Below are 26,103 nucleotides of genomic sequence, written 5' to 3' on the forward strand. Positions count from 1 at the left end.
GATGGTCTCAGACGCTTAAGACTCTCAGTTATCAACTCCTCGTCAAAGAGAATGGAATTAGTGCTCCAGATGGGAGGCAAACGGAATCACAATGTGGATGTTTGTAAACGGAGGAAAAATGTTGGGCAAAACTCTCGGCAACATCCCGAATTTCCGAACCCTGAGAGTCAACTAAGCTGATGCTTAAATCTGATTTAATGGAACGCTTGCGAACGTAACGCCAGAACTTGCTAGGACGATTTGAGGCACTCCTCTCTAAAGACTCAAGATAGGAGTCGTAGTGCCGCTTGTATAGGCGCTTGCAAAGAGAACGCACACGGCGAAACTCATCTGCCCAATTGAGAAACCCAGGGCGTTTCGCTTTACGATGGGCCCGTTCCTTGAGTTTTAACGTCGGTATTAGTTCCCTAGAAAACCAGGAAGGGAACTTCCTACGCGTAGGAGTATGCAAAGGTATGTACCGACGCATACGATCAAGAACTCTGAATCATTAAGGTCATGTCATAATAATAATAATAATAATAATAATAATAATAATAATAATAATAATAATAATAATAATAATAATAATAATAATAATAATAATAATAATAATAATCAATGAACCAAAAAATGAATCAATCAAACAATCTTTATTTCATGCGCGCAGGAACAGCCATGTGGCTTTTGTGCTGCAGCACAAATAAAAAAATGCACACGCAAGTTTTACACCCGCCGATAGAAGACACAAGAAGAAAGAAATAGCACATGAAATGACATTGAGACAAAAAGAGGCACGGAGAGAATGAAATCAGTCAGTGGGATGTTTTGTAGACACGGTGTAAGAATTGCAGAGCACATCACACACAAAATAAGAACGATAGACAGAGAAAAATAACAAAGAACAGTCATTGGCTATAGCAATATAGAAATACACAGAAAAAAAAACTACTATTCCAAGTGCAACAAGTGAGTGGTACCTAGAACACAGGCTATAAATACAGGGAAATACAATAAAGAAATGCAATTGAACGCAGGGCAGTAAGATTCAGATATAAAATTTAAAGTTAAAAATAAATAAGAAACGGATAAAAAGTAGTTCAAGATACAGACAGCATTGAACAGGAGAAAAAGCAGAAGTGAAGTAAATATAATATTTTAGGCTAGAAAGTGGAAGTTATGTGTGGTAAAGTACTGTTTAGAATACAACGATACGAACATCCAATATAAATGAAGCGAACAAGTTTCGTCATGTCAAGGTGAAGACAAAAAGAGTTAAACAACATCTGTCTTCTGTCTATAGGGAAATGGAAATGCGAAAACGGAAAAACTCGAAACGGTTTTAATGCCCTCGTAACCTTTCGTGGACCGTGCAGTAGGATGTACTCTATCAGCTGAGGGCACATAATGTGGCCATGAGACAAATTGAGACAATACAGAAAAATTATATCTACTCTGACACGACGGCACGTAAGAGAAGAAAGATTCAGTGGGGTACTCCTGGTGGAGCGAGAGGTGGAAGTTGCGTAAGGAAAGCGATATTTAAATATCTGTAATTGTTTTGGCTGTGCTCTGCCAACCTTGTCACAGTTCGATTTGCAAGTGCCATTCCAAACAACCGACGCATACTCCAAAAGCGGCAAGCATATGGAAAGGTACAGCTTTAAGACTGGAAGTGGAGTACGGAACTCTCTCGAAAGTATGCAGACGAATCCGAGTGTCCTCATAGCCCGCAGAGCAATACGTTTAGTATGAGATGAGAAGCTTAGGGTGCGGCCAAACAATACACCAAGGTCATTAATTTAATCAACCCTGTCCAACAGCACAGATTGCAATGAATAATGGTAGAGAAAGCTGTGCGTTTTACTAGTAAATGAGACAACCCTAGTTTGGCAATTGAGGGTAAGTACTTTATTCGCTCACCAATTAGGGAAATCAGATATGTCCGATTGCAACGACAAGCAATCTTTAAAAAAAAATGTAAGACCTTGAATATTTTGACATCATCAGCATAAAGAAGAAACGAGGAGTTTTTTATCACAGAGGAAACGTCATTAATAAAAGCGGAGAATAGAAACGTGCCTAATACAGAACCTTGAGGAACTCCACTAGTTACACGGTAAATGAAGAAGCTATTGTCATTGACACTGACAAAAAGGAGCAATCAAGGAGATAGCTACGTAGAAGGGTTACGATTGATACTTCGACGCTAGAAAGTAGAAGCTTTTCAAGAAGTAATGAGTCAGTAACAATGTCGAAAGCTTTGCTCAAATCACAGTACACACTGTCAACCTGACCTCTTTGAAGGACTGCTGCAGAGGCATATGTCATAAACGTGACTAGGTTGGTAGAAGTAGAGCGACCCGACATGAAGCCATGTTGATTCGGCATTATATGTTTGAGATGGAAGGAAAGTACATTGTGCAAAGCTAATTCGAAAAGCTTAGAGCTTGCACGTGGAAGAGAAATCGGACGATAATTGAAAACATCACATTTGTTTCCTGACTTGAAGACAGAACACCCGCGTGCTATATTCCACATATCAGAAAATTAGAATTTTTTAAATCAGTTATTAAATATAGAAGCAATGCTGGTACAAAGATACTACTGAAGGCTTTTATTATGGCGGCTTGAATACCATCAGGTCCAGGAGACAAAGATGGTTTCAGACGCTTAGGACTCGCAGTTATCAACTTCTCGTCAAAGAGAACGGAATTAGGTGGTGGACGAGGTGGGAGGCATACGGAATCGCAATGTGGGGGTTTGTATACGGAGGAAAATGTTGGACAAAACTGTCCAGACATCCCGAATTTCCAACCCTATGAGTCAACTAGTTGATACTCGAATCCAATTTAATGGAACGCTTGCGAAGTACCGCCAGAACTGACTAGGACGATTTGGGACACTCCTCTCTAAAGACGCAAGATAAGAATCGTGATCCAGCTAGTGCAAGCGTTTGCAAAGAGAACGCAAGAGGCGTTCTTAGTTTTCCGGAAAACCAGAAAAAAAAACTTGCTACGAGTAGGAGTATGCAGAGGTATTTACTGAAGCCTACCATCAAGAACTATTTCAGTAAAGCGACTGACTTGTCCGTCGCATCATTAATGTCATTTAAAAGGAACCAGTTGACGGAAGAGAAGAAATTGAAGAGACTACCATAGTCGCTATGTGCAGACGTGAACGGGGCGAATTCTCCGCCCGATCTGAATTAGTAGAAGGTGAGGCAGAGACAGAAGTCTTAACTAGAAGTGGAGGGTGAAATTTGTCATAGCGAGTCAGAGGTATGCCGGAACTCCAGACATGTCCGAGATATGCTTTGCTTTGGTTTGGTTTGTGGGGTTTAACGTCCCAAAGCGACTCAGGCTATGAGAGACGCCGTAGGGGAGGTCTCCAAAAATTTCGACCACCTGGGGTTCTTTAACATGCTCTGACATCGCACAGCACACGGGCTCCTTGCTTTTCACCTGCATCGAAAAGCGGCCGCCGAGGCCGGGATTCGATCCTGCATCCTTGGGAACAGTAGTCGAGCGCTGTAACCACTGCGCCACCGCAAGGTGCAAGTAAGTGTGTGAGTGAGGGTTACACCGAGGTATTTATAGCTCGCTACTTCTAAAATATAAATAATGTCAAGTTTTTAACTATGTAACTTAGGCCTTTTTTTCGTGTGATTCGTAACGATGCGGTGCTTTCTTGGTTGATATGCATACTCAGCACGCACACCTATCTCCCATTGCTACTACGGTTTCTTGTAGTCAAAAGTAATCCCAATAGATCATTATTTCTTTGAACACAACACAGTCGTCGGAAAAAGCTTCACAGATACATTCTTTTCAACGTTAAAGAAAGTCGTTCACATAGCTTTGAAGCAATTGGGACCCCAAGACACTGCCGTGGGGAAATCCTGAAGTACCTGTAACCTGTCTGAACAGCAATAGCGGATCGATACAAATTGCTGCTTATCTGAAATGTAGGCGCTGATTCACTTAACTATAAGAGAAGGAAGGCACAATGTGTGCAGTTTAAATAAATTTCCGTGAGGCACCTTAAGGAATTACTCAAGTAAAAAAATAGCCCTTTTGTCTATTCTGACGCCCCAGCGGATACAAGACGGGTAACAGTAGACACTTCCCTACTCACTCATCCCGGTCATCCGACAAGATCTTGTGGTCTTCTAGAACCGTTACCACGTCACAAAAATAGTATGCATTAACAAGTTACAGCAATTGTCGGTAAAATAAACAGGGCGATTATTGGTCTATAGTTCACAGTCCCCTTTCTTGGCAATCGGGAAAACTCGAGCCTTACGCCCATCAGACGGTAAACTACTTATATTCAAGGACAAGTTACACATGTCAGACAAGTATTGGGCTATTTAACTGCTTAGCTTAGCGCTTCAAGAACGTATTCAGAACACCAACGGGCCTTAGAGTCGTTTAAGTGGTAAGGTTAAGTAACTCGTTCGCGACCAAGTGTCAAACCAAATCCGCATGTAAAGTATAAGAAATCTGCGATTTGTATTCACCATGCCTTGTGAACACACTATTAAAGTGATTAGTAAACACATAGCGAGCTAACGTGCTTTTCCAGATGCATCACGAATTTTTATCACAGTGATTTCCTATCTTGAAAAACGCAAGAGGCCAAAGACTTTAATGCCTTATCGCTGTCGACAAAAGGTTGTCAGCAGAAGGTTGTCAGCAGAGGCGTCACGCTTTCGAGAGCCAGAGTTCAAAATAAATTAATAAACCTTGTCTCCACCGGGAATTGAACCTCCATCTGTTGGATTCCCAGCCCAGGGCTTTACCAACTGCGCCATGCCTTTTTTTTCTTTATTGCCTGGTCTTGACACATTGCTTTTCACGAAAACGAAATCAACCAAAATCACTCAAATGCTATTTACATACGCTATTTACATATGAAACGCTAAAATCTACGCATACACAACAAAGGCTGTCGCCTTGAGAGCCACTCGGGAAGTTCTGCTGTAGATTTCTAGATTGCCTCTTTTTTTTCGGCACAGTATTTATTACATGCCTTTAAATGCTGGAAAAAGCTATATATATTATTTACAAAGTAATCAGCCTGTACGCGAAAAGTTCAGTTGAAACATACAACACAATACCATACAACTTAGCGCAACTTCACTAAAATGGTGACAACGAAAGACAACACATCAACAATGGCAGCCAGTCCGGTTCATAGGCCGTTTTTCGGTGGAGGCGAAAAGCAAGGCGCCCGTGTTCTGTGCGATGTCAGTGCACGTTAAAGAACCCCAGGTGGTCGAAATTGCAGCCGTAGTGGAGGGAATTATGTAGAGCGTTTCACGATCGTAGGCGTGGCCGTGAAACGCTCTTCATAATTCCCACAGTGTGCGTTTCTTAATTGCCACCGAACAAGACCATGAACTCTTCGACATGATTTTCCTCATTAGACTGCACAGCCTGTGCAAAACGCGTATGTTGGATCGGAATGCTGAGCGTCTCGTTTCCCCCAATACTCACTTCGGCCAGATGGCGCACCAGCTTGGAGACACTTGCGAAGATAGGTGGTGGTGGTTTGTGGGGTTTACCTCCAAAGCGACTCAGGCTATGAGAGACGCTGTAGTGGAGGACTCCAGAAATTTCGTCCACCTGGGGTTCTTTAACGTGCGCTGACATCGCACAGCACACGGACGCCACCTCGTTTCGCCCCCCCGAAACGCAGCCGCCGAGGCCGGGATTTCAGCCCTGGTTGTGCAAGTCATGGCGTGACTAGGCCATTCATGCATATACGAAGCTGACGCTGCCGGACATCCGATCCAGGTGTCCGTGCGGCGCCTTTCATTTGCCGCTTCCTCGAACGCCGAACCACACAGCAAACAGAAGCAGACCCAGATGTTTAGGAGGCGTTAGGAAAGCACGAATCAGCGGTGTTTTAATTTGACTTGCAGGATAGCAAGTGCGCAGTATCAGTCACAATTCTCCGCGGACACATGTACCACGCCGTAAAGGCAGGGAGAAAGGTGGGAATGAAAGAAGAAAGGGAGATAGAAATGCCGTAGTGGAGGGCGGCGATCCACCACGCTATATTGGCTTTCACCTGATCGCGTTTTAGTGGTCCAAAGTGCTCTCTAGGATTTTTTGTCCGAGCTCATGAATGCTTCAAGCCTGTTTAAAAATGTTATTCCGTGCTTCCTTGACTTTTGCTGCCTACATGGATTTTAAACAATCAAGAAGCGAAGCTCCGGTTCTATGCCGCTTCCCAAGTCTTTTCAGTTTCTGTTTATCATAGATTATATTATCTGTCTGAAAAACTTTACTGCACGGAGGAAGCTTAAGGTGGCCGGGGCACCCTATTACAATCACTATATGGGCTCCTTAGTACAAGAGCCTATTGGCGACCACTGTGGCTCGGGTACAGTGGACCAGGGCCTTCTGGCACAAAGCATAAAACGAGACACAGGCGCCTGTTCCTCCTTCTAATTCTTGTGGCCTGCATGGTTCGGCGAAAACTTTTTTCTATTTCAAAGCGACAAGAAAGGTGCCCGAGCATTCTGCGCCGGTCTGCGACGTTAAGCCATATAAACTTTAAACTAACATCTCTACTTTCAGCGGCTCTTTGTCCGGAGAGAGCAATCTCCACTGCATTCCTAAACTTCGTAGTCTCACTCTGCTCATTACACGTGCACCCTCTATCTTGCCCTCAGCTCTTTTTTTTTTTCTGGTTGATAGCGGCTAGCTCACAGAGATAACACGACAATTGTATCTCTCCATGTCTACCGCGCTAGGCCACTCCTGATTGTCTGGTATCATAGGTAGCGCCTGAAAGGCCGTCAACCACGCGCAAGTATCTATTTGAGCCTCTAGGTGAAGGCCATTGCTTGCAAACCTCCACTGTATGACAGGTACAGGTGTCTACAATGAACTCGACTGAACGAACGCACAACGCGCTGCGGCCATTGTTCTTGGATTCCTTTGTGAACTGCGTCGTTACGTACACAAGTTTGTAACGCCTCTTTTGATAGCACAATGTTGGTGCTTTAGTTCACGATCATATGAAGCATTGGCGTTTCCGGAGTCGGAGCATTCATGTCTCTCGCCTATAGTTTGCACAGCGGGGGCTTTTTTCGCTTACTCCGAAAAATAGGCGCTCCATTCTCTCTAATCTCCTGTAGCAGAAATACAATCCTTGATAGACCTATGGAGTGATAGACCTCGCATCGTGAAAGGAGTTCTTTATACTGCGTGACGGGGTATGTCACGGGAATTTATGTTTCCATTCTCTCTGTGTATTGCTAGAGCATGTGCCTCTTCTAACGTGAACACTTTGTTTCGAATTTTCTTTTTCCACTAATTTGTTGGCAGACTACTCTCTCTATATATACCACTTTGTAAGCACCTGTATCGCTTATGAGGATTCACAGTTCTGTGTTATTTGTCGGGATAGAGATAAAAAAAGCAACGGTGTAACTTGTTGAACCTAATCTGACGAAGCATCGCTCGTTACCATGCGCTTCGCGCTATCTGGTTCACGGACTCCCTCCTTGTTCACTGCGAGCCTATAGCCTCTCACTCTTCTGATAATTTTGCATCTCGCGTTTTTTTATTTTATTCTCGTTTCTTGCCAATTTGGTTTTCTTACGAGCTGCAAATATGTATTACGTGATACCATTCTCGTTTGCGATACTGCCGATCCGCAGCATTGTAAGCCCTGATTCACCATCCATGAGCGGCGAAGCAACGCTGGCAGTTGCTAGGGGTTGGAAGTTGTGGTTGACCTTGGGGTAAGCTGAAGGTCAAATTTATGCACCGGACAAAATGCCCCACTTTTGCACTCAGTAACGTTCACTGTATAGAAAAATGCACGGACCGTTCTTTTTGCTGACTGGTTGTAAAACTTCAAACATTTCCTTATAATAATTTGCTTCGTCTTGCCTAAATTATGTTTTCAGGTTTCTCACTTCGCCACTATAGCTCTTTGAACACAGGTGCTAGTTATGTCAGCCAAGATTTCGAATGTCGTTTTCCCAAGAGCATATGTGAGCGGAACACTTTTAGCGGCATCCTCCGTCATTTCCTCAGTGTAAATGTACGCTACCTCTCTCGCAAAATTTTCGAGTCATTTCGTTTTCTCCGCGTCTAAGTGCGAACGGTTCTGAGTCAAGGCTTGTAATGTGCACAGGATATGCTACTGCTACGCTCCGTAATAAGTTCGGCAGTCACCTTGCATCGCTTGGTGAAAAGCCAAAATACGCGACGAATAACAAACGAGGCCCGGGACAGGCTCATACAAGAGCACCGTTTCGTCACTGAAGGCTCCAATCCGAACCACGCCCAAAAGCCATGGCTAAACAAACACCACTAGAAATCTGGCAATGGAACTGCAGGGGGTACCGCCAAAAACAGGGACTCCTAATGCAGTTTCTACTCACGCAAGACTCCACACCCGATATAATAGCTTTACAGGAAACTAACACGACACCGACACTCAGGGGATATACGTGCTACGATACCGGACGCACGGCAACCCTGGTGAGCAAAAAGTTGGTAACCATAGCCCATGACCCGATTCCCAACACAAAAATTGAGCACTTAGTGACGGAAATTATTCCCAAAAAGAAGCACAAGGAAAAGAGTGTCTTTCTCGTAAACCTCTATAGCCCGCCTCGCCAGCGGGACGCGAATTTTCATAAACTCTTTCTAGGGGCCAGCAAACTTGCTAAAAGCAACACGCTGTTAATTGTAGGTGACTATAACGCTCGCGGACAGCAGTGGGGATACCCCACAAATAATCAGAAAGGTATAGAGGTCGAGGATGCGGCGGAAGCGATCCAATGTACCCTCTTAACGGACGAAACTCAACCCACGCGCTTTGGCAATTCTGTCTGCCAGGATACGTGTCCGGACTTAACTTTTGCCAGGGGGGCGAAACATGCAACGTGGGAGAATCTGCTGGAGAATCTAGGCAGTGACCATTATATCTTGAAGATCACAATAACAGCCACCAACATCAAGCGCAAGCTCGGCACGGCCAAGATCACCAACTGGCCGGCCTTCCGCAAGGCATGCGCGGACCTGGAAGGGAGGATTACTTCCATAGATGATTGGTGTCAACAACTCAAAGACATTCAGAAGCAGTACACTCAGGAAGTGGATCGCACCGAGCAAACACCAGAGGTGGACCCTCGGCTCCTCAGGCTATGGGAGGCACGCCGAGGGCTCACCAAGCGCTGGAAGAAGCAGCGCTTTAACAGGAAACTCAAGCTGAAGATTGCAGAAGTCACCAAGATAGCGTAGGAGTACGCAGCCCAACTGGCCAGGCAGAGCTGGCAGCAGTTCAGTAGCTCGCTGGACGGCACCCTCAGCACGGCCAAAACGTGGCGTATACTCAAGACCCTTCTCGACCCTATCCAAACCAGGGCCGAAAGCGGGAAAGCTATCCGCAGACTCATCCACACCTTCGAGGGTACGGAGAAGGAACTGTTAGATAAAGTAAAAGAGAAATGCTACGGCACGACCTTGCCTGCAGCATACCCGAAACCATACTTGGGAAGACCGAACACCCACCTGGACAGACCGATCACCAGGGAAGAAGTGTTCGCTGCCATAAAGGTATGCACGCGCAACACGGCGGCGGGTGCAGACAAGATCCATAATGCACTCATACGCAACCTCAGCGACGGGGCAGTCGACCAATTGACAACCTTCTTTAACGGGCACTGGGCCGCAGGAACGGTTCCTGAAGAGTGGAAGCATGCAGAGGTCGTAATGATCCCAAAACCGGGTAAGAAACTCCAGATCGAAAACCTCCGACCTATCTAACTCACCTCCTGTCTAGGCAAGCTCTACGAGCGTGTCGTTACTCGGAGGCTCCAAAATTACATGGAGGATGAAGACCTGTACCCCCACAGCATGTTCGGCTTCCGAGCTCACCTCTCCACGCAGGACGTCCTCATACAACTCAAAGAGGAAGTCCTTACCAATGTCCCGAGCGCTGGCGAGAACGCGGTCATGGCCCTTGATATTAAAGGGGCCTTTGACAACGTTAGCCATGCGGCTGTAATGGAAGGACTCGACAACCTCCACTGTGGCGAGAAGATTCACAGCTACGTGAAGGCCTTTCTTTCCAACCGAACTGCAACGGTTGGGCTCGGAGACCTTCGCAGCGATAAATTCTCGACCCCCAACAAAGGCACACCTCAAGGGTCCGTCATCTCGCCACTACTTTTTAATGTGGCTATGATCGGACTCGCTAGACAACTTGAGAAGATCGAAGGCATACAGCACGCCATGTACGTTGACGACTTCACGGTTTGGGTTACCTCCGGATCGCTCGGCCAGAAAGAAGAACGGCTGCAAGCAGCGGCTACCTGCGTAGAAGAATATGTCCATGCACGAGGTCTCGCCTGCTCCACAGAAAAATCCGAACTCTTGCGAGTTCACAAAGGGAAACACAAAGAAGGGACCCTCAATGTCTCCCTCGAAGGAAAGCTACTTCCCGAACGAGACAAGATACGAGTCTTAGGAATGTGGCTTCAGAACAATCAGCGATGCAGCCATACGCTCGGCCTTCTCAAGCAATCGACCACTCAGGTCGCCAGGATGATCACGCGTGTGTCGCAGAAGCGGAGCGGTATGCGAGAGGGGGATACCCTGCGCCTCGTTCAGAGCCTGGTACTCAGTCGCGTAGGCTACGCCCTCCCGTATTTCAACCTCAACAAAGGAGAAGTGGAAAGTGCAGATATCATCATCCGCAAAGCTTACAAGACAGCCCTGCACCTACCAATGAACACCTCTAACGCAAAACTGCTAGCTCTTGGCGTTCACAACACCTTCGAAGAGATCAAAGAAGCCCAACTGGTCACGCAGATAGCCAGGCTCCAGCATACTCCTACGGGGCGCTCGCTTCTTAGGCGACTGGGGCTAGGTGCAACTGCGGAAATCGAGAACCGTACTGCGAGCATACCGGATGCAATTCGCCAGACGCTAAAGGTTAGCTCCCTTCCCCGGAACATGGACCCCAACTTGCATGTGGCCCGTAGAGCAGCCCGGGCGAAGTATGTACAACTAAATTTAGCTACAAGATCCACCACGGTATACACGGACGCGGCTTCGTATACAGGAAGCTCACATAATAGCGCCGTGGAGGTAGCTATTCATTCCAACCTAAAGGAACTAGCTAGCGCCTCAGTCAGGGAATGCACGGTAACCGAAGGGGAGGAGCTGGCCGTTGCTCTTTCGGTGGTAGCCGGGTATCGATGCAACACGTCCCTTACCATTCTTACAGATTCTAGAGAAGCGTGCCGTAACTACATGAACGGCCGCATAGGTCGCGCCGCCCTCAGGCTCCTCCATAGCACGACCCCATCAAAAGTCAAACACAACATCTACTGGGTGCCAGGACACACCGGCATAGCGGGGAACGAACGCGCCGATCAGGTAGCTCGAGGGTACACGAGCCGAGCTTCCTCCCAATCGGACGATCTACCCGAGCTTGTCGGCCCTACGTACTCCGACATTCTTAACTACTATAAGGGGGTACGGATCCGCTATCCGCCGCCTCATCGGGATCTAAAACAACAAGAGGCCGTGTACTGGCGAAGACTGCAGACAGGAACATTCCCTAACCTGCATACCCTGAGCAAAATTTACCCGTCACAATATCGAGACATCTGCCCATGGTGTGGTAGCAAACCTTCGCTATACCACATCACGTGGCAATGTAAAAATAACGACAGCTTTCGTAAAGACCCGAGTGCGGAACAGTGGGAGAGCCGGCTCTCCAGCGGCGATTTGGATTGCCAACTAGGTTTAATCCAGCACGCCCAGCGAGCAGCGAAGCTCAGCGGAGCCCTGGAATAGGGGCACCGACCCTGTGAGAAGACGGAAGATGGAACTCTTCCGCTACTAGCACAAGACCCTCGTAGAGAAACTAACGTATTTCCTATCCTATCCTATCCTATTTATCTGCGCTGGCAAGATCAATCCGGAAGCCAGAGGACACTTCGCTACAAGCAAGCTTATTTGGGTACAGCGTCCGCAGAAAAAAACGACTGTTACTGTAAAGGCATATTATTTTATATTTTTTGGGGGGTAGCCTCACCATAATATATGTTAGTGTTGCCTTTCGCAATTGCATGAAAACTAGAATTAAGCGTATGCGGCTGGAGATAGTCGGCTGTCTTTTGGAACAGTAACAGAACACGAGCGGCAGGAATTATTTGGTATGGCCATGGTTGGCAGTAAACCAGCCTTAACGTGAACAACCGCAGGGTGCAATGAGTGATGCTGAAGCAGAAATTCTGTGACTCATTTTGTCCGATTGGGGTTATTTGCAGATAGTTGATTCCTACAGAAGAGACCACCCACATATATATCACCGGATAGAAGGGTAGAAAGTACGTATGAATGACTACTGTCAAAATTAAAAAAAAAAAATTAATAACAGCAAATTAAGACGTATGGAGAAAGATTACCCGACGTTGAAGTGAAGAATTCAGCTAAAGCAATGCTTTACTCGAAAACGAGTGGACCTGTTACTAAATGCAGTCTCACAAGAGGTTTGCTGCAAAGTTAAAGCTGCAAACTGAGCGGGATCAATTTCCCAACTAGCCAGATTCGCCCGTGACCGCGTGTGAGCAGCGCAGTTGTGCCTGCTTTTGAACAGAGCTCGTCGCTTCCGCTACGCTGCTTATTGCTTTGCAGATGAACCATAATTATATCCTTGTAAACATTTAGTCCGCAAATATAAAATTCTAACAAGTACATTATGTTAAGCTATCTAAAAGTCGTCGCAAGTTGATGCTGCGAATGATGGACTGAATATAAAACTGAACTCATTTTCATATGAATATGAAAATGAGTTCGATATAGAAGGCATTAGATTTTTATATAAAATATTCGAAAAATCGCTTCGCAGGCGCGCAGATCTGTGTGAAGAACATGTAATAATTTGATAAAAGACGAAGAAAGAAAACCACGTTTGGAAAAAGAAGAAGAAGAAAACGTGGAGGTTGGCTCGAGGAGCGCGAGGCACGAGCAGGAGAGAACAGGCGAGCAGGGGAGCCGATCGGCTGTCCAAGGAGCTTGGAGCGGTGTGTCTTCTGCCAGGCCTGACCCGGGGATCCAGACCTGGGGCCTGCCGGCCGTATCCTGTCCTGTTCTCCTGTTGTCCACGAAGCTCGGAACGGTGGTCGGGCCCGGGAGTGCCACAGCGCCAGCTCTTCGCTGGCACGAGCTTTCGGCGCCGTGCGGAGCCCAGGCACGTCGGGGAGGCCTGACGCATCGGCTGTAGAAAGGCAACCCGAGGCCTCTTGCCTCTACTGGGCCCCGTCCGGTGGCCTGGCCTTCCGCTGGGCTTACCGAGGCCTTACTGCACCGACCCCGCAAAACTCTGACCATCCGAAGCGTCTGCACCGGCTTCTCCACCCAACGAACTGGTGACTATAGACAATTTATTGTTTAGTCTTCGTCCTACTTGCTTGTCCTACTCTCGTCCCGTCAATGTGTATACATAAAAGTATTCCTCGTATCATCGTTAGATAGGTCGGTATGGTCATCTATTTAGATTGCTGTCTCTGAATAAGCCACAGAACAAGGTGGCCAGAAGATTTAAAGAAACGAACCTCACAATCTGTCATCTGGCGCTCTGATTTTCACCTTCATGGATCAGGTGAGCCCCCAAAATCACAAAACAACTTGATAAAAAATGCCCTTTCAGGTTTATCTACTTACTATGCGGCACGGGCAGAGGCTCTTTATTTTTTTTTTCCTTTTCATGCCGCAACATAATATGTGCCATTTGGCCAGAGAGCCTGTTTCTCTTTTTTCAGTTTAGGCCATAGGTTTGGACAACTAAATATTATCTTGTTTTAATGCCGGAATATGGAGTTTTAAATAACGCTAACATGAGTGATGCTATGAATAACGTAATAAGCTATAGGCTCGAAGGGTAGGTTCCCTTATGGAAATGATTTTGCAATTCTCCACCGATACAACTTCCGCGCAATGGCGTATAGAGCTGCGTCGGTATGACCGATGTTAATGAGAAAAGGCCGCGCTGCTGAAACATGACACTATCCGGTTGAATATGTATACGGAAGTAAGTATTGCGTTCTCTCAGCCGATCGGCACATTTTTTAGGAAAGATTCGGCTGAGTCCTCGTTTTCTTTCTCTGCACATGTGTGACATGTTTGCTGGCAAAAGATACTGCGTTTTAAAACCATTTTCCCGTCATGGCAACTGTTTGCTTGTACGCAAGTATGGGTACCATGGGCGTGAATACGAATGAGTGCGTAGATATTCGATAGTAGTCATTTATGCTGATTTATCACGGAGGTTGCATAGATCACAATGTTATCAAGGGTCATCTGACTGCCTTAGAGCAAGGATCAGCAGTACCCCTTCTGAGTCACGAATAAAAAGCACGGCATCGAGGAATGCGCACAGAGCAAGCTGAGTTTTTCTGCACCAGAGTTTGAAAGGTATATGTTAAAAAATGAACTTTTATTAAGTTCGAAAGACGAAAAGTTTCATTATTTTTGCGTACGAAGTGTTATACAAGTGAATGCTCCAATTCTGGCACCCATCTCTGTATATCCCTCGAATGAAACATACGCTTTAGATTAAAGACACATTGAATGTTGAGACGCTTATAATGATTTCCAGACAGTGGGAGAAAGCAGGCACGCGCAGGGAAAAAAAACATGGCTGCCGTCATGTTATTTCGAGACAGCTTCAATCAGAAGTGCTCTATTTGCTTGCTTCATGAAATATTATTTCAATTTCATTTCAATCGCCCTGTGTTAGTTGTAACTAAAATAAAATGCAACTGCCCCTCTTTCTTCCGAAATGCTCCTGTTTGGGTAACGTGTTGGCGACCCTAGACGTCCTAAAGTTCCTGTTAATCGAAATCATTTCATAAATATTTGTGTCTGACCAGGTGCTGAATTTTAATTAGAGCTGAACCCTTAATCAGAACTGCAAGCCGTACTTTTGTCCAGAAGCGAAACCGAACTAAACCAAAACTTTATTTTAGCGTCATCTAGAAGCTGAATGACAGCCGGAAGGATAAAACAAACCTGTTTGATTTGATTCGACTCCTGTTTAGCCAAATTTATTTAACCGACTTCGTCATATTACTCTACAATCTTTCGAAAATCAGGCGTGAGCGTTGGCGCAATACTAAGCGATTAATCTCTCTGACAAGTGGTAGTTTGAAATTGATACGACTGGTAACGCATTGTTGGCTGGTTGTGCGATGTTGGGAGACAACATAACATGGAAGGAGTGCATAGAGTCGAACTTCTGACGTCTGGACCTCGAGAAAGACATCGCATACCCTTAGGCCACGCAATCACATTCATATGGCTTGGCTAAAGCGGGACTTTGTGCCTACGTCGATAGTCCGTCACAGATTGTCGTGGCTTACGGCTCTACGCGAATAAGTATGCGGGACGTAATGGAAGCACAAATTAAATGATTATAAATGTCATCATCATCATCTGCTGGACTATTACCAACACAGGGCGGAGGCCTCTCTCATATTCTTCCAATTGACCCGGTCCTGTGCCATAGCTGCATCCAATTGAACCCTGTAAACGTAACCTCATCCGTCCATTTAACTTTGTTTCGCCCTTTGCTAGACCTCTCCTTCCCTTTGAATCTAATTTGTTGCCCTTAGCGGTCATTGGTTAAAATCTCTTCGCAATACATTTCCTACCCCTGTCAACTCTGATTTGGCTGGAATGTCTTTAGGTCGAGTTATGTCTCTGAAACAGTCTATAGGCTTCCTATAGCTTAACGTTACTCGCATGCCATTTTAGGTCCCGTAGATATTAGCGTTGTCCTCAGATAAGTAGAACCTTTATTTCGTTACACTCCAAGTTACAGCCTATTGATAAGCACCGGTGAGGTTCAAGTTTTATACACTATCCTTTTGAGCGGTGCCGATAAGCTGCTGGTCATAATCTGCGAGTACCTGCCAGATGCGCTCCGCCCCAATCTTATTCCCTTAGATATAATTTTTTCGTGGTATAAATCTGCGCTTACTATCTGTCCTAAGAAGTCATCCTCCTACCACATGCGGTGCTTCTATCTATTGTAAATATGTGTTCCTTTCTTAGGCTGTTAAACGTTACGTTAGCATAATAATATTTGGGCCTACCTTTTATTTATTTTTTTGCTGTCTAGATTGTTAATAATTAATTCCACTTTGTCCCCTAATATAGCTATAGCAAGGCAGTATCATCGGCGAATCGCAGATTGCTGAGATATTCTCCATCAACCGTTATCTCAATTTGATCCCGTTCGAATTCTCTCAATACTTCCGCTGAGCAAGGTGTGAACAGTATTGTGAATATCATGTCTCCTTGCCTAACACCTTTCTTTATTGGAATTTTATTACTTTCTTTATGCGCAACTGCGTGTGCTGCGCAGCCCCTATAGATATTTTCCGGTACTTTCACATACTCTACGCCATGATTTCAGAATGCTTGCTTGGCTGTTGCGATTTTCAGCACGACCATTTTTCCGCAACCAATGAATGCTATGTATAGATGCGGCTTATATTCCAAGCATTTTTTACACCCGGTTGATAGTATGGATATGACTGATGGTAGAGTTCCCTCTCTGAGAACCTGCTCGATCTTTCGATTGATTGAAGTCTGAGGTTGCCCTGATTATATTAGAGATTAAATTAGTGAATACCCTGTACTTAGCGGATATTAAGCTCATTGGTCTGTAATGTTTCGAGTGCTCAACGTCCCATTTCTTGGTATTAAGATAATGTTACCGCTCTTCCAAACTTCTCGTACCGTCTATGTCATCAGGCATTGCGTATTCTCCGCCGTCAACACATCTGCAATGAGCAGATCCTCCGAAGCTGCTTTTTGCCTTTTCGTAGCTTCTAAAGCTTTCTTAAACTTCTCCTTCGTTCCTGGCGGAACGTCTGATTGCTGCTCTTCGCTACTGTCAATCTAATTATTGTCTTGCCTACTTCTGCTGCTGTATAGGTCAGTATATAATTCCTCGAGTATTTTGATTGTCTTGTCCATATTATGCACCAGAATTACCGCCTTGTACCTTAGTGCTTAAATCTGAATTTCGCAATGCCTAATTTATTCTTCACCGCTTTAAGACTTCCACCATTCTTAAGAGCATGCTCGATGTCTTCCATATAAACTTCCTGATATCGGACACTTTGCATTATTGATTACCTTCAAAAGCTCTGCAGTTATGACGTTTGTTGGGTTCTTTCATATATTGGAGTATTCATAGGAGGCTGTGCCCAAATGCTACAGCAGGGTAGCTAAATCCCGTTCTGGGGACGCAGTGCGTTTTAGGAATTGTTCATCGAAATCAGTTCGCACCCTCAAACTTTTTATGTAATTCCATGGACAAGTGGATTTTTAGGGATTTAGCACATAACAAAATTCATGTACGCAAACCTGGATCTGTAACGTGAGTCTGTGCCGTCAAGCATTTAAGGGCGGAGCTCCAATACCCTCGTTGTTTCTTGACGAACCAGGAATATTCTTTTTGAGGAAAGTTTACGTTTCTTAACCAGAGATGTAGCGTTACATGAGCTGCGATAGGCAGCGCGAAAATGGCCCTTATAATACCGGGTGAAAAAATGGAGACAGAATGGCTTCCGCGAAACAGCCTACGCCATTGCATTAAGTGAGCTTTTCAGCCCTGAAATATTTTTACATCAGGGTGATTAGAACATTTCTATTTATTCAACTCCTACATTCCCGTTTTGCTGGAATTGTTTTTGCCACTTTCCCAATGGCCACTGGCGACATAGCTGGACCCAATCTTAAACCCAACTCGGGGGGGGGGGGGGGGGGTGTTGTGTTCAGGCGCTCCACATCGAAAATTAATAAGTAGTTAATGAATAAAATTTTAGCTTTCTCATGCGAGGGCTCTAGGAGAGTACAAAGTTTATGAAGCGAGCAACATACGCCCACCATACACCTAGCTAAAAAGCCTTACTTGATGCCCTCTTTTAATGAGACCTGACGAAAATAGTTGCCGCCTTCCCTTTGAGGCCAGTCTCATTCTGTTTTAAAGCCCACATGAGCCCAACCATATTTCTCATGCGCTTCTTATGTAATATAAACAGTGATAGCTATCAGGCTCACTTGAATGACATGACCTAAAATTATAACGATGGTGACGATAATTACGCATCTTTTCGAGAACGCGAACGAGAAAAATGCAGAGAAACCCTTCAGCTCAGCTTGTAAGGTTATAGCGTGTTAGATTTCTTCGCTACCGTCTGTGTCTCCTCTTGAGGATCCTCGTTCGCGTATGTGTATTTTTGCTCACTTGCTTTCTGATTCTTTGTATACGTCTCAACTATTTCACAAATAATCGTTACCATACAGTCTTACGCTGCCTCTATATATGGAAGGCCAAGCGACGTAAACAAAAAAGTCCCGCTTGAACCAAGCGGTAAGGAAGTGGCTGCATGGCCTAAAAATAGCATGCTTGACACATGTTCCAAGGCTCTCATGGAGTCAATTCCCATCGCACCGACCTACCTCAAAAGCGGAGTTCGATTTGGCAACTCCTTTCATGCCATCCGGTCTCGTGACGTCATCAGTCTGTGATAAGCCACCCGAGTGCAAACTCCCTCCTGCTAGAGCAATGCCCATATTTTTCCGCCCACAGCACCGACAAGGTCGGATTCTGTGTAGAAAAAAACATTTTAGATCTATAAGGTTAAGATTTAAATTAAAGAAGGTCTCATATCTCAGTATTCATTCGAAAAGCAATGTGCGCCCGGTGCATGGTCTTAGGTATCGCATCATTGACGCCTATGATATGCAAGGTGAATGGTCTACCACAAGACCACTGACTCTTTCTGCTTCGGCTCTTGTGAAAATTTCATTTAAGTTGGTCGCGCTACAAATTCTAACAGTAGCGAGTGTGCCAAGTTTGTATGCCTTGAGCTTGCATATGTGTCCGCCAAAACCAGCTCAATTGATTCAATTGCAAAGTGTAAAAGAACTCAGTATCTAAATGAACTGGGCAACGAGCGAATACATCCGTCGTGTTTTCGGCTCCAAAGAAACTCGTCACATTGCGTAAGGTTCGAAAAACGAACAGCAATGGAGCACGCGGACGTAGGGCTCCTCTGCAGAAGGTGTATGTTACTTGTATTGACGGTGTCATATGAGGAACACTTAAAGACGCTGAGAATATTGGCTAGGATTCGAAAGTCGGGTGAAAGCGTGGCTGCCTAAATTTTTTGTAGTTATTAACCTTGCGCGCTGCAGTTCCAGCATTACATGTTGCGCCATCTGGTGGCCGGCGCGTGATATAGCGATGGTGTATCCACAGCCCTTGCCAATTGGTTGTGGTACAGTGGCGCTCTTGATAGCGGTGGCCATAAATGTATTCCTATTTATGGTGTCATATGAGGGCCACAGCATGAAATATAGGAAGTTTAACAATATTTTAAACTGGTTTAATTAGTGAAAAAAAAAAGGCCGTGGTGGCTAAGTGGCTACGACGCTCGACTACTGAAACCGAGTACCCTGACTCGCGCCAGTGTGAATCTATGCCGATAGTTTCTTTGCGTAAAATTACTACAAGAGATAAGAGTCAAGCAGTGGTCAGTTATATATCTCAGGCGGCACGAACCATATGTCCAATATTGCAGTTTGCGTGCAATGCGGTATGTGTGCGTAGGGCCGAACTTTGCCAACGGAATGCACACTACACACACACATTGTTGGCAATGTGCGTGTGTAGGGCGGGATATTGCCAACAGACTCCCAATATTGGGCCTTGGTGTGTGATGACTGAGAAGGTCCATCGGTCCCTGTTGTCTGGCGAGCTTTAAAGACTTGTAGGAGAGACTCCTTGTTGGAGCCGGTACAGCGGACTGAGTTTGAATTACACGCGCGAGGTCGCGTGTTTCTGACCTCACGAAAACCTTATCTAATCAGAGCGACGGCATACGCGTTATACGATTTTGATAGGCCCCGACCATTCGAATAAGCGCTCTCGCACTAATAAACTTTGTCGAAGGTTAGAGCTCATGTTTGTTTCTTCTTGTGTCATCTCCTTCTCCTGCACTACAATCTCACTATGATCATGCAACGAAATGCTAAAAGACACTGCTCAACAAAACTTTCGACTGCCACCACATACACTATTCTCGCTGGTACGCACATCGCCAAGGTATTCATGCTTTATGTGTACCCTTTCGCAGCGTACAAAGAGATAATGGATGGCCGGTTGCCAGTAGCAGCTGTGTTCTGCTTCCTGCTGATAAATGTGGCTTCGCTGGAGATCGACCCGGCAGACGGCGGCTACAAAGACCTGTTGATCGCTATCCATAAAGACGTCGCCTACAATGAGACTATCGTCGATAACATTAAGGTATGAAATGAAACTAACTTTCACTTTTCATTTCGCTACATCGGCCCGGCGTATCACGCCCAGTGTTCGTACCAAAGTTTCTGGGTAGTATTACCTGTCCTTTTCTGTCTGTCATTGCAAATGTTTCGTACTCAGTGCAGAATGAAGTGAAAGAAACATAAGTTGTACAGCACTACATCACCTGTGCTTTTTTTCCGACAACCTTCGTGCATGTAACCATTACAAGCTTCGCCATCGTGATGAATATAGGACGCAGAAGTAACCGCGTGCGGTAAACTGGTCTTCATTGTTGATTATCTTTAGAGCGCGTTCATTGCAACCCGCGTTCTAAATAACCGTCGGAATTAAACATTCTTGCGTCACGTTGCTGTTATTTTGATAGATTTTAGTAGAAACGCAAAAAGTTTCTTAAAATAATTGGGAGGTGCCTTCCTATGTGGCTACGTACCTACTTCTAGGAACATGTTTTTGATTGGCAGGGGAGGCTTAAAGTGTTTTCAGCTCGACCATCTCCAACTTCTTAGGAATTGCTATCCTGGCGATTGTATTTTAAAAGCTGGAAAAGGATAAATAGATCGCAAATGAGGCTGTTAAGGACACTGCACGATGCGACGCCCAGGGCTGTAAGGCTTACATGGCTCAAGTCGCGGCAGGCAAAGGTGCTCACAGGGCTGTGAATGAGAGACTCGCATTAGCTTATCCAGATATAGACATCTAAGAAACATGGGTAGAAGATAGAGATGGTGGAGGTATATCAAATCAAATCAAATTATATTTTCTAACAAGTAAATGGCCGCCTGGGCTAAAAGCTGTACACAAAGAGCTTGACAAAGGCCAAGGAAACCCGTACGCAACATAGCAGGAGCAAACAGCAAATTTCAGAACTTCATTAAAAATTCGACCATGATATTCAAAAGTGTTATGGAATACATACGTTACAGCAGCACGATATGGAAACAAAACAAAACGTTGAATGAAATCAATAGAAAGAGCTCAGCAAGGCAGAACGCTCGTAAAGGCGAGTATAATATTTAAAGTAAGAACTCATATATAGATAGTTTATATTAGAATGAAGTAGAATCTTAACTACTAAAGACTAAAAACAACAGTGTCTTTATATTTATATGCAGAACAGCACGCTTCGGAATGCGACATGTTACTTGTTGGCAGCTAAATCTGCAAACGATTATTATGCAGGGCCCATTACAACTCCAAAGGCTTCAGTCAGTTTTAATGGATACATTAAAAAAAAAAAAACACTGCCTACGCAGTTTCCCAATATGCTTGCTGGAGTAAGCGTTGTTGTGAAACTGCGTCGTTGTGTTCATAGTTTTTGTCGAATGACGTTCCTGGTCTTGCTTGACCAGCCATGCAGTTATGCGAAACATCTTAGACGTCAAACGGATATTTTCCGCAGTAAGAAGTAGTTAAAATTATTTATTTTTTTTCATTTTTGGTAGTGCCGACTTTACTGCGGCCCGCTATTAGCATGCTGATTATGACCGAAATAAAATGACAGTTCTTCGTCTCCTACCTTTTGCCTATCTTTTCGCGCTCTGTCAGCTGTATTAAGCTAACACGAAGAACTTCTCAATGTGTCCGTAGCAATGCTTACGTGTAGGAGCAACTTCTGCGGGTAATATATAATATAAGCACACCTGAGTGAATGGCAGAAATGGTGTATCGCCACCCATAGGTCCTGCTTCAATCTTCGTCCGAATTCCTGCACCGGGCAACGAACGGACGTGTGTTCTTCAAACACGTGACCATCCACTTCCCGTACACGTGGCCCAAGAGAAGCAGTGCGAGACTCGTGTCTGGAAATTCCTACAAAAAGAGCGACGTCCGCTTTGAGCTTCCAGCGTCAGCTCACGAAGACCGGCCGTTCACGAAACAGTCGCGGCTCTGCGGCCAGCCGGGAGATTTTATACAGATTCCCCCTGCATTCATCGCGGAACTGAAGGCATCGACCATGGCGAAGTACATTAATCCAGGTACTCTTGTGTTTAGCCAAAGAAGCCAAAAGGTTTCTTTTTTTTTTTTTGAAAGCCGGTGAGGTTGCATGGTGCCTTTCTTACGAAACGGAGGCAGGGTCCGTATTCTGAGCTTGCGTCGTTATCGGTATCTCACTTAAATTGAATAAATCTCATTGGTGGAAATGTCGATGTCGGACGTTGCCGCCACAAAACGAACTGGTGGCGACTTCAGGTTCTGGCATTTCCATCAATAACATGATTCCATGTCAGGGACATAGCGGCACTTTCGATAACGACGCAGACTCGGAATACGGACCGCATTTTGATTATTGGACAAACGAACGGCACCATTTTTAAGCTGCCAGCTAATAAACGATCACCTTGAGTCGTCCGCTGCCAGATTGTTAGTACCCACGCACATATTCGTGATTCGTGAAAACAGTGAAAGCTTATATAGGCTATGAAAGCGTCAATCAGCAGAAGCTGGAGACCGAAAAAAAAAAAACTGAAAGGGGAGACGTTAGCCAAGGCATCACATGCGCTAGCTTCCAATACTAACGAAGCAAATTTTCCTTGCTGAAGTTTACAATGAAAAACAAAACAAAATAAGCAATGTCTTGTACATATTGATAGGAGTCGACAACTTGGTTTCCACCTTGCTTTCAAGAAGAGTGTTGCAGAGCAAGCCTGTTGCGGAGACGACCTAGCGCAATTAACGGCTTTGCAGAATACTTTGACGACAGCTTATAACTAAAATAGTTATATCTTGAAACAGTGTATTCTATACGTTTGTGTGTTTTTAATCACATTTAAGAGCGAGAAGATTTAAATTACTTCCAGATCTTTTTCTTGGCACGTTAATTATTCATTGCTCCAACTCAATGGGCACGACCAGTGCACTAAGAGGTTGTGCTAAAATTGCTCTCCAGGATTATAGTAAAATTCACTTCAGTTTAATTGTAATTTTATACAGAAGCTCTTCCCGGGCTTGTAATGTAAGGTGTAATATTAAAAAAAAAAACTAAATGGGTCGCCTCATATATGAAAGGCAGCCCATTTCACACATTCTTTCACTGTGATCAAGAGACCCGTAGGTGTCCCGAAACGTCATGTTTAAAGCATTTTTTTTTCGGTAAAAGAAGAGACATCTGGGCGAGTTGGTATGGTGACATGATAGAAAAACAGCGCAAAAGACGTGCACGGAGGAGAAGAACGGACAGGACAAGCGCTTGTCCTGTCCGTTCTTCTCCTCCGTGCACGTCTTTTGCGCTGTTTTTCTATCATGTTTTTTTCGGTATTTGACGAGTGTACGTTTTATTCGGCCACTATGTCTGCCCCTCGACAGACACGATTCTGTTGAACCCTCAACTACACTTGCAAACTATGTGAGCAAAACTCACATAATAAGGGCGATGAAGTGGAGAGAAATACGATTCTCTCTAAAACATGGAACATCTTTCGCAACCTGTTAGGCCCGGAAAAGTATAAGACACCATGTGACATAAGGCTAGCAAATACTAGGCGCGCGTATGATGAAGACGACGAGGACTTCATGAAAACGTAATAGAAACATACGTGGGAGATGCCTCGCCTACATCCCTCCCCGATTACAACAGAATGGCCAGCGAAGCAGCAAACATCACGGAGGTTGAGATGAGGGCAGGAACCGTGAGACTCAAAACGAATTCTGGACCAGACGGGGTAAAGAACAAAACGTGAAGAAACCAAGACGGCGACTCCATTAGGCACATAACGGAGTGTATGCAGGAATGCTGGGAAAAAAGCGAGCTGCCACAGCAGTGGAAAACAGCAAAAATCATTCTAATACCAGAATCTGGGAGGCCTCCCAAACTGGCAAATTTAGAACTAACCTTCCTAACCTCCTACGTAGGGAGATTGAGTGAACACGCTTTTCCAAACCGGACTAATAGGGTTCATGGGGCGGAACAGACTGTGGCCGAATGAGATGAGCGGCTTCAGACCTCACCTTTGTACGCAGGACGACATGCTCCAAATTAAACGCGATATAAATATAATAGACTCAAAATCAAAGGACGCACAGACAAACTTGGACCTAGATCTCACGAAAGCTCATGATAATGGGAAACATGAGGCAATGCTAGAAGGACTGAACAAGTTAGACGTATGTACCAAAACACACACGTACACCAGGAATTTCTTGACGGGCAGAACTGCTCGCTTGAGATTTCAACCTTCAGAATCTCCCCCCACGATTGAACTAGGACGCCAGAGCACATCACAGGCGTCTCTGCTGCTCCTTCTAGTTTTCAACGTGACCATGACAGAACTCGGCAAAGTAGCAAAGCTTGAGGTACTGTAATTTAATATGTACGCCTACGATAACACGCTATGGGTCAACCGGGGCAGCCGCTCGACTAAATCTGCTTCAAATCGCCACTGACGAAATTTTTACTTTGCGGCCAAGAGAGGATTGGCAGGCCAACCACCGTCATTGGCCTGCCAATCATCTAAGCCGTCGTTGTCAACATCTCCTCTTTGTCTCGTCTTTGTTGCGTACGCATATTACTGTCCATCATGGTTCACCAACTTGCCCAATCAGCCGTTCTCCTACAACTACAAAAATTCCGAAATCTTTATACATAGTTCGAAGCACCTAAGGGGCAATGCAACCTCGGATAGAAACATTAATGTGGACGGTACACACGTAAGAAAGGTTGAGCAAATGAGAATCCTAGGCCTGATCCTCCAGTCGCATTGTCGCAATGTCGAGAATATAGAGAGGCCGGAGCGTCACATTATGCAGACTCTGAGTCTAATCAGGCTAGTGGCCTATAAAGATTGAGGAATAAAAGAGAAAACTGAAGACGTAGCTTAAGAAAAGCTGTCGTAAGCCGGATAAGCTACGCCACACCGTACCGTAATTTAAAAATTGCGGAAACAGCAAAAATATATTCCCTAATGAGGAAATGCATCAGCAAAAGTGCTAAGACTATCCATATGCATACCCACGAAAGAGATGCTAGCTCTAGGAGTGCGCAGATCATTTACAGAACTAGCTGAGGCCATGCGAACCTCTCAAATCGAAATACTCCGGGCAACAGAGACAGCAGGAGTTATCCTGTACAAAGTTGGAATTCCCCTCGTGTCAAAAGACATGCATCCGGCGGAACACAACAATTGCAGAAGGCAAAACAAAGCCAAGGCTCTAGAAATTATAACCGGATAAATGTCGGTAGGTGCGATAGCCTAGGTGGATGCCACCGGAGGTTGCGGTGGCATCATGGTGGCAGCTGTCGTCAAAGGCCGAGGTTACGCCGTGGCAGCCGCCATCCTGCGCGACCAGAGCATTGAAGCTGCCGAAGTTGCGATAGCGTTGGCTAGCTTATGAACGGAAGCACAACAAGTAATAAGTGATCACCGCAAAACGTCTATCGAAAATTTTAGTAAGGGGAGACCGGAGAACGTTGACCAGGAAAGTTCAGATAATTTGGACATCGGCTCCCGCAGCCATCACCGGGAACAAAGCATTCCACAAGTTGGCTTGAGTTCTCTACCACCTAGAAACGAGAACATACTTTGGCACGTGCACGTTAAAGAACCCCAGGTGGTCGAAATTTCCGGAGTCCTCCACTACGGCGTCTCTCATAGCCTGAGTTGCTTTGGGACGTTAAACCCCACAAACCAAATCAAACCATACTTTGGCGACCAAGGGAGCAGAGAACGATATGGAAAGATTACGCAGCATTATAGATTGAAACGCAGACTGCCCTCCCCCCACCCCTGGAGACGATTG

The 26,103-nt window shown here is 45.2% G+C and overlaps 1 protein-coding gene across 1 annotated transcript in view; it reads left to right on the top strand.

Annotated features, from left to right (window-relative positions):
• Positions 1–12,943: 12,943 nt before the first annotated feature.
• Positions 12,944–26,103, top strand: part of LOC146179250 (calcium-activated chloride channel regulator 1-like) — a 33,644-nt gene continuing 20,484 nt past the window's right edge. The window contains exons 1-3 of the mRNA XM_084578927.1: positions 12,944–13,396; positions 20,183–20,352; positions 22,049–22,346. Of these exons, the coding sequence (XP_084435053.1) occupies positions 20,197–20,352; positions 22,049–22,346 (454 nt within the window). The 5' untranslated portion in view covers positions 12,944–13,396; positions 20,183–20,196. The remainder of the gene's footprint in view (positions 13,397–20,182; positions 20,353–22,048; positions 22,347–26,103) is intronic.

This window comes from Amblyomma maculatum, chromosome 9 (assembly GCF_055883805.1).
Source record: "Amblyomma maculatum isolate TAMU_Amacu chromosome 9, ASM5588380v1, whole genome shotgun sequence".
Classification (NCBI taxonomy): Eukaryota; Metazoa; Arthropoda; class Arachnida; order Ixodida; family Ixodidae; genus Amblyomma; species Amblyomma maculatum.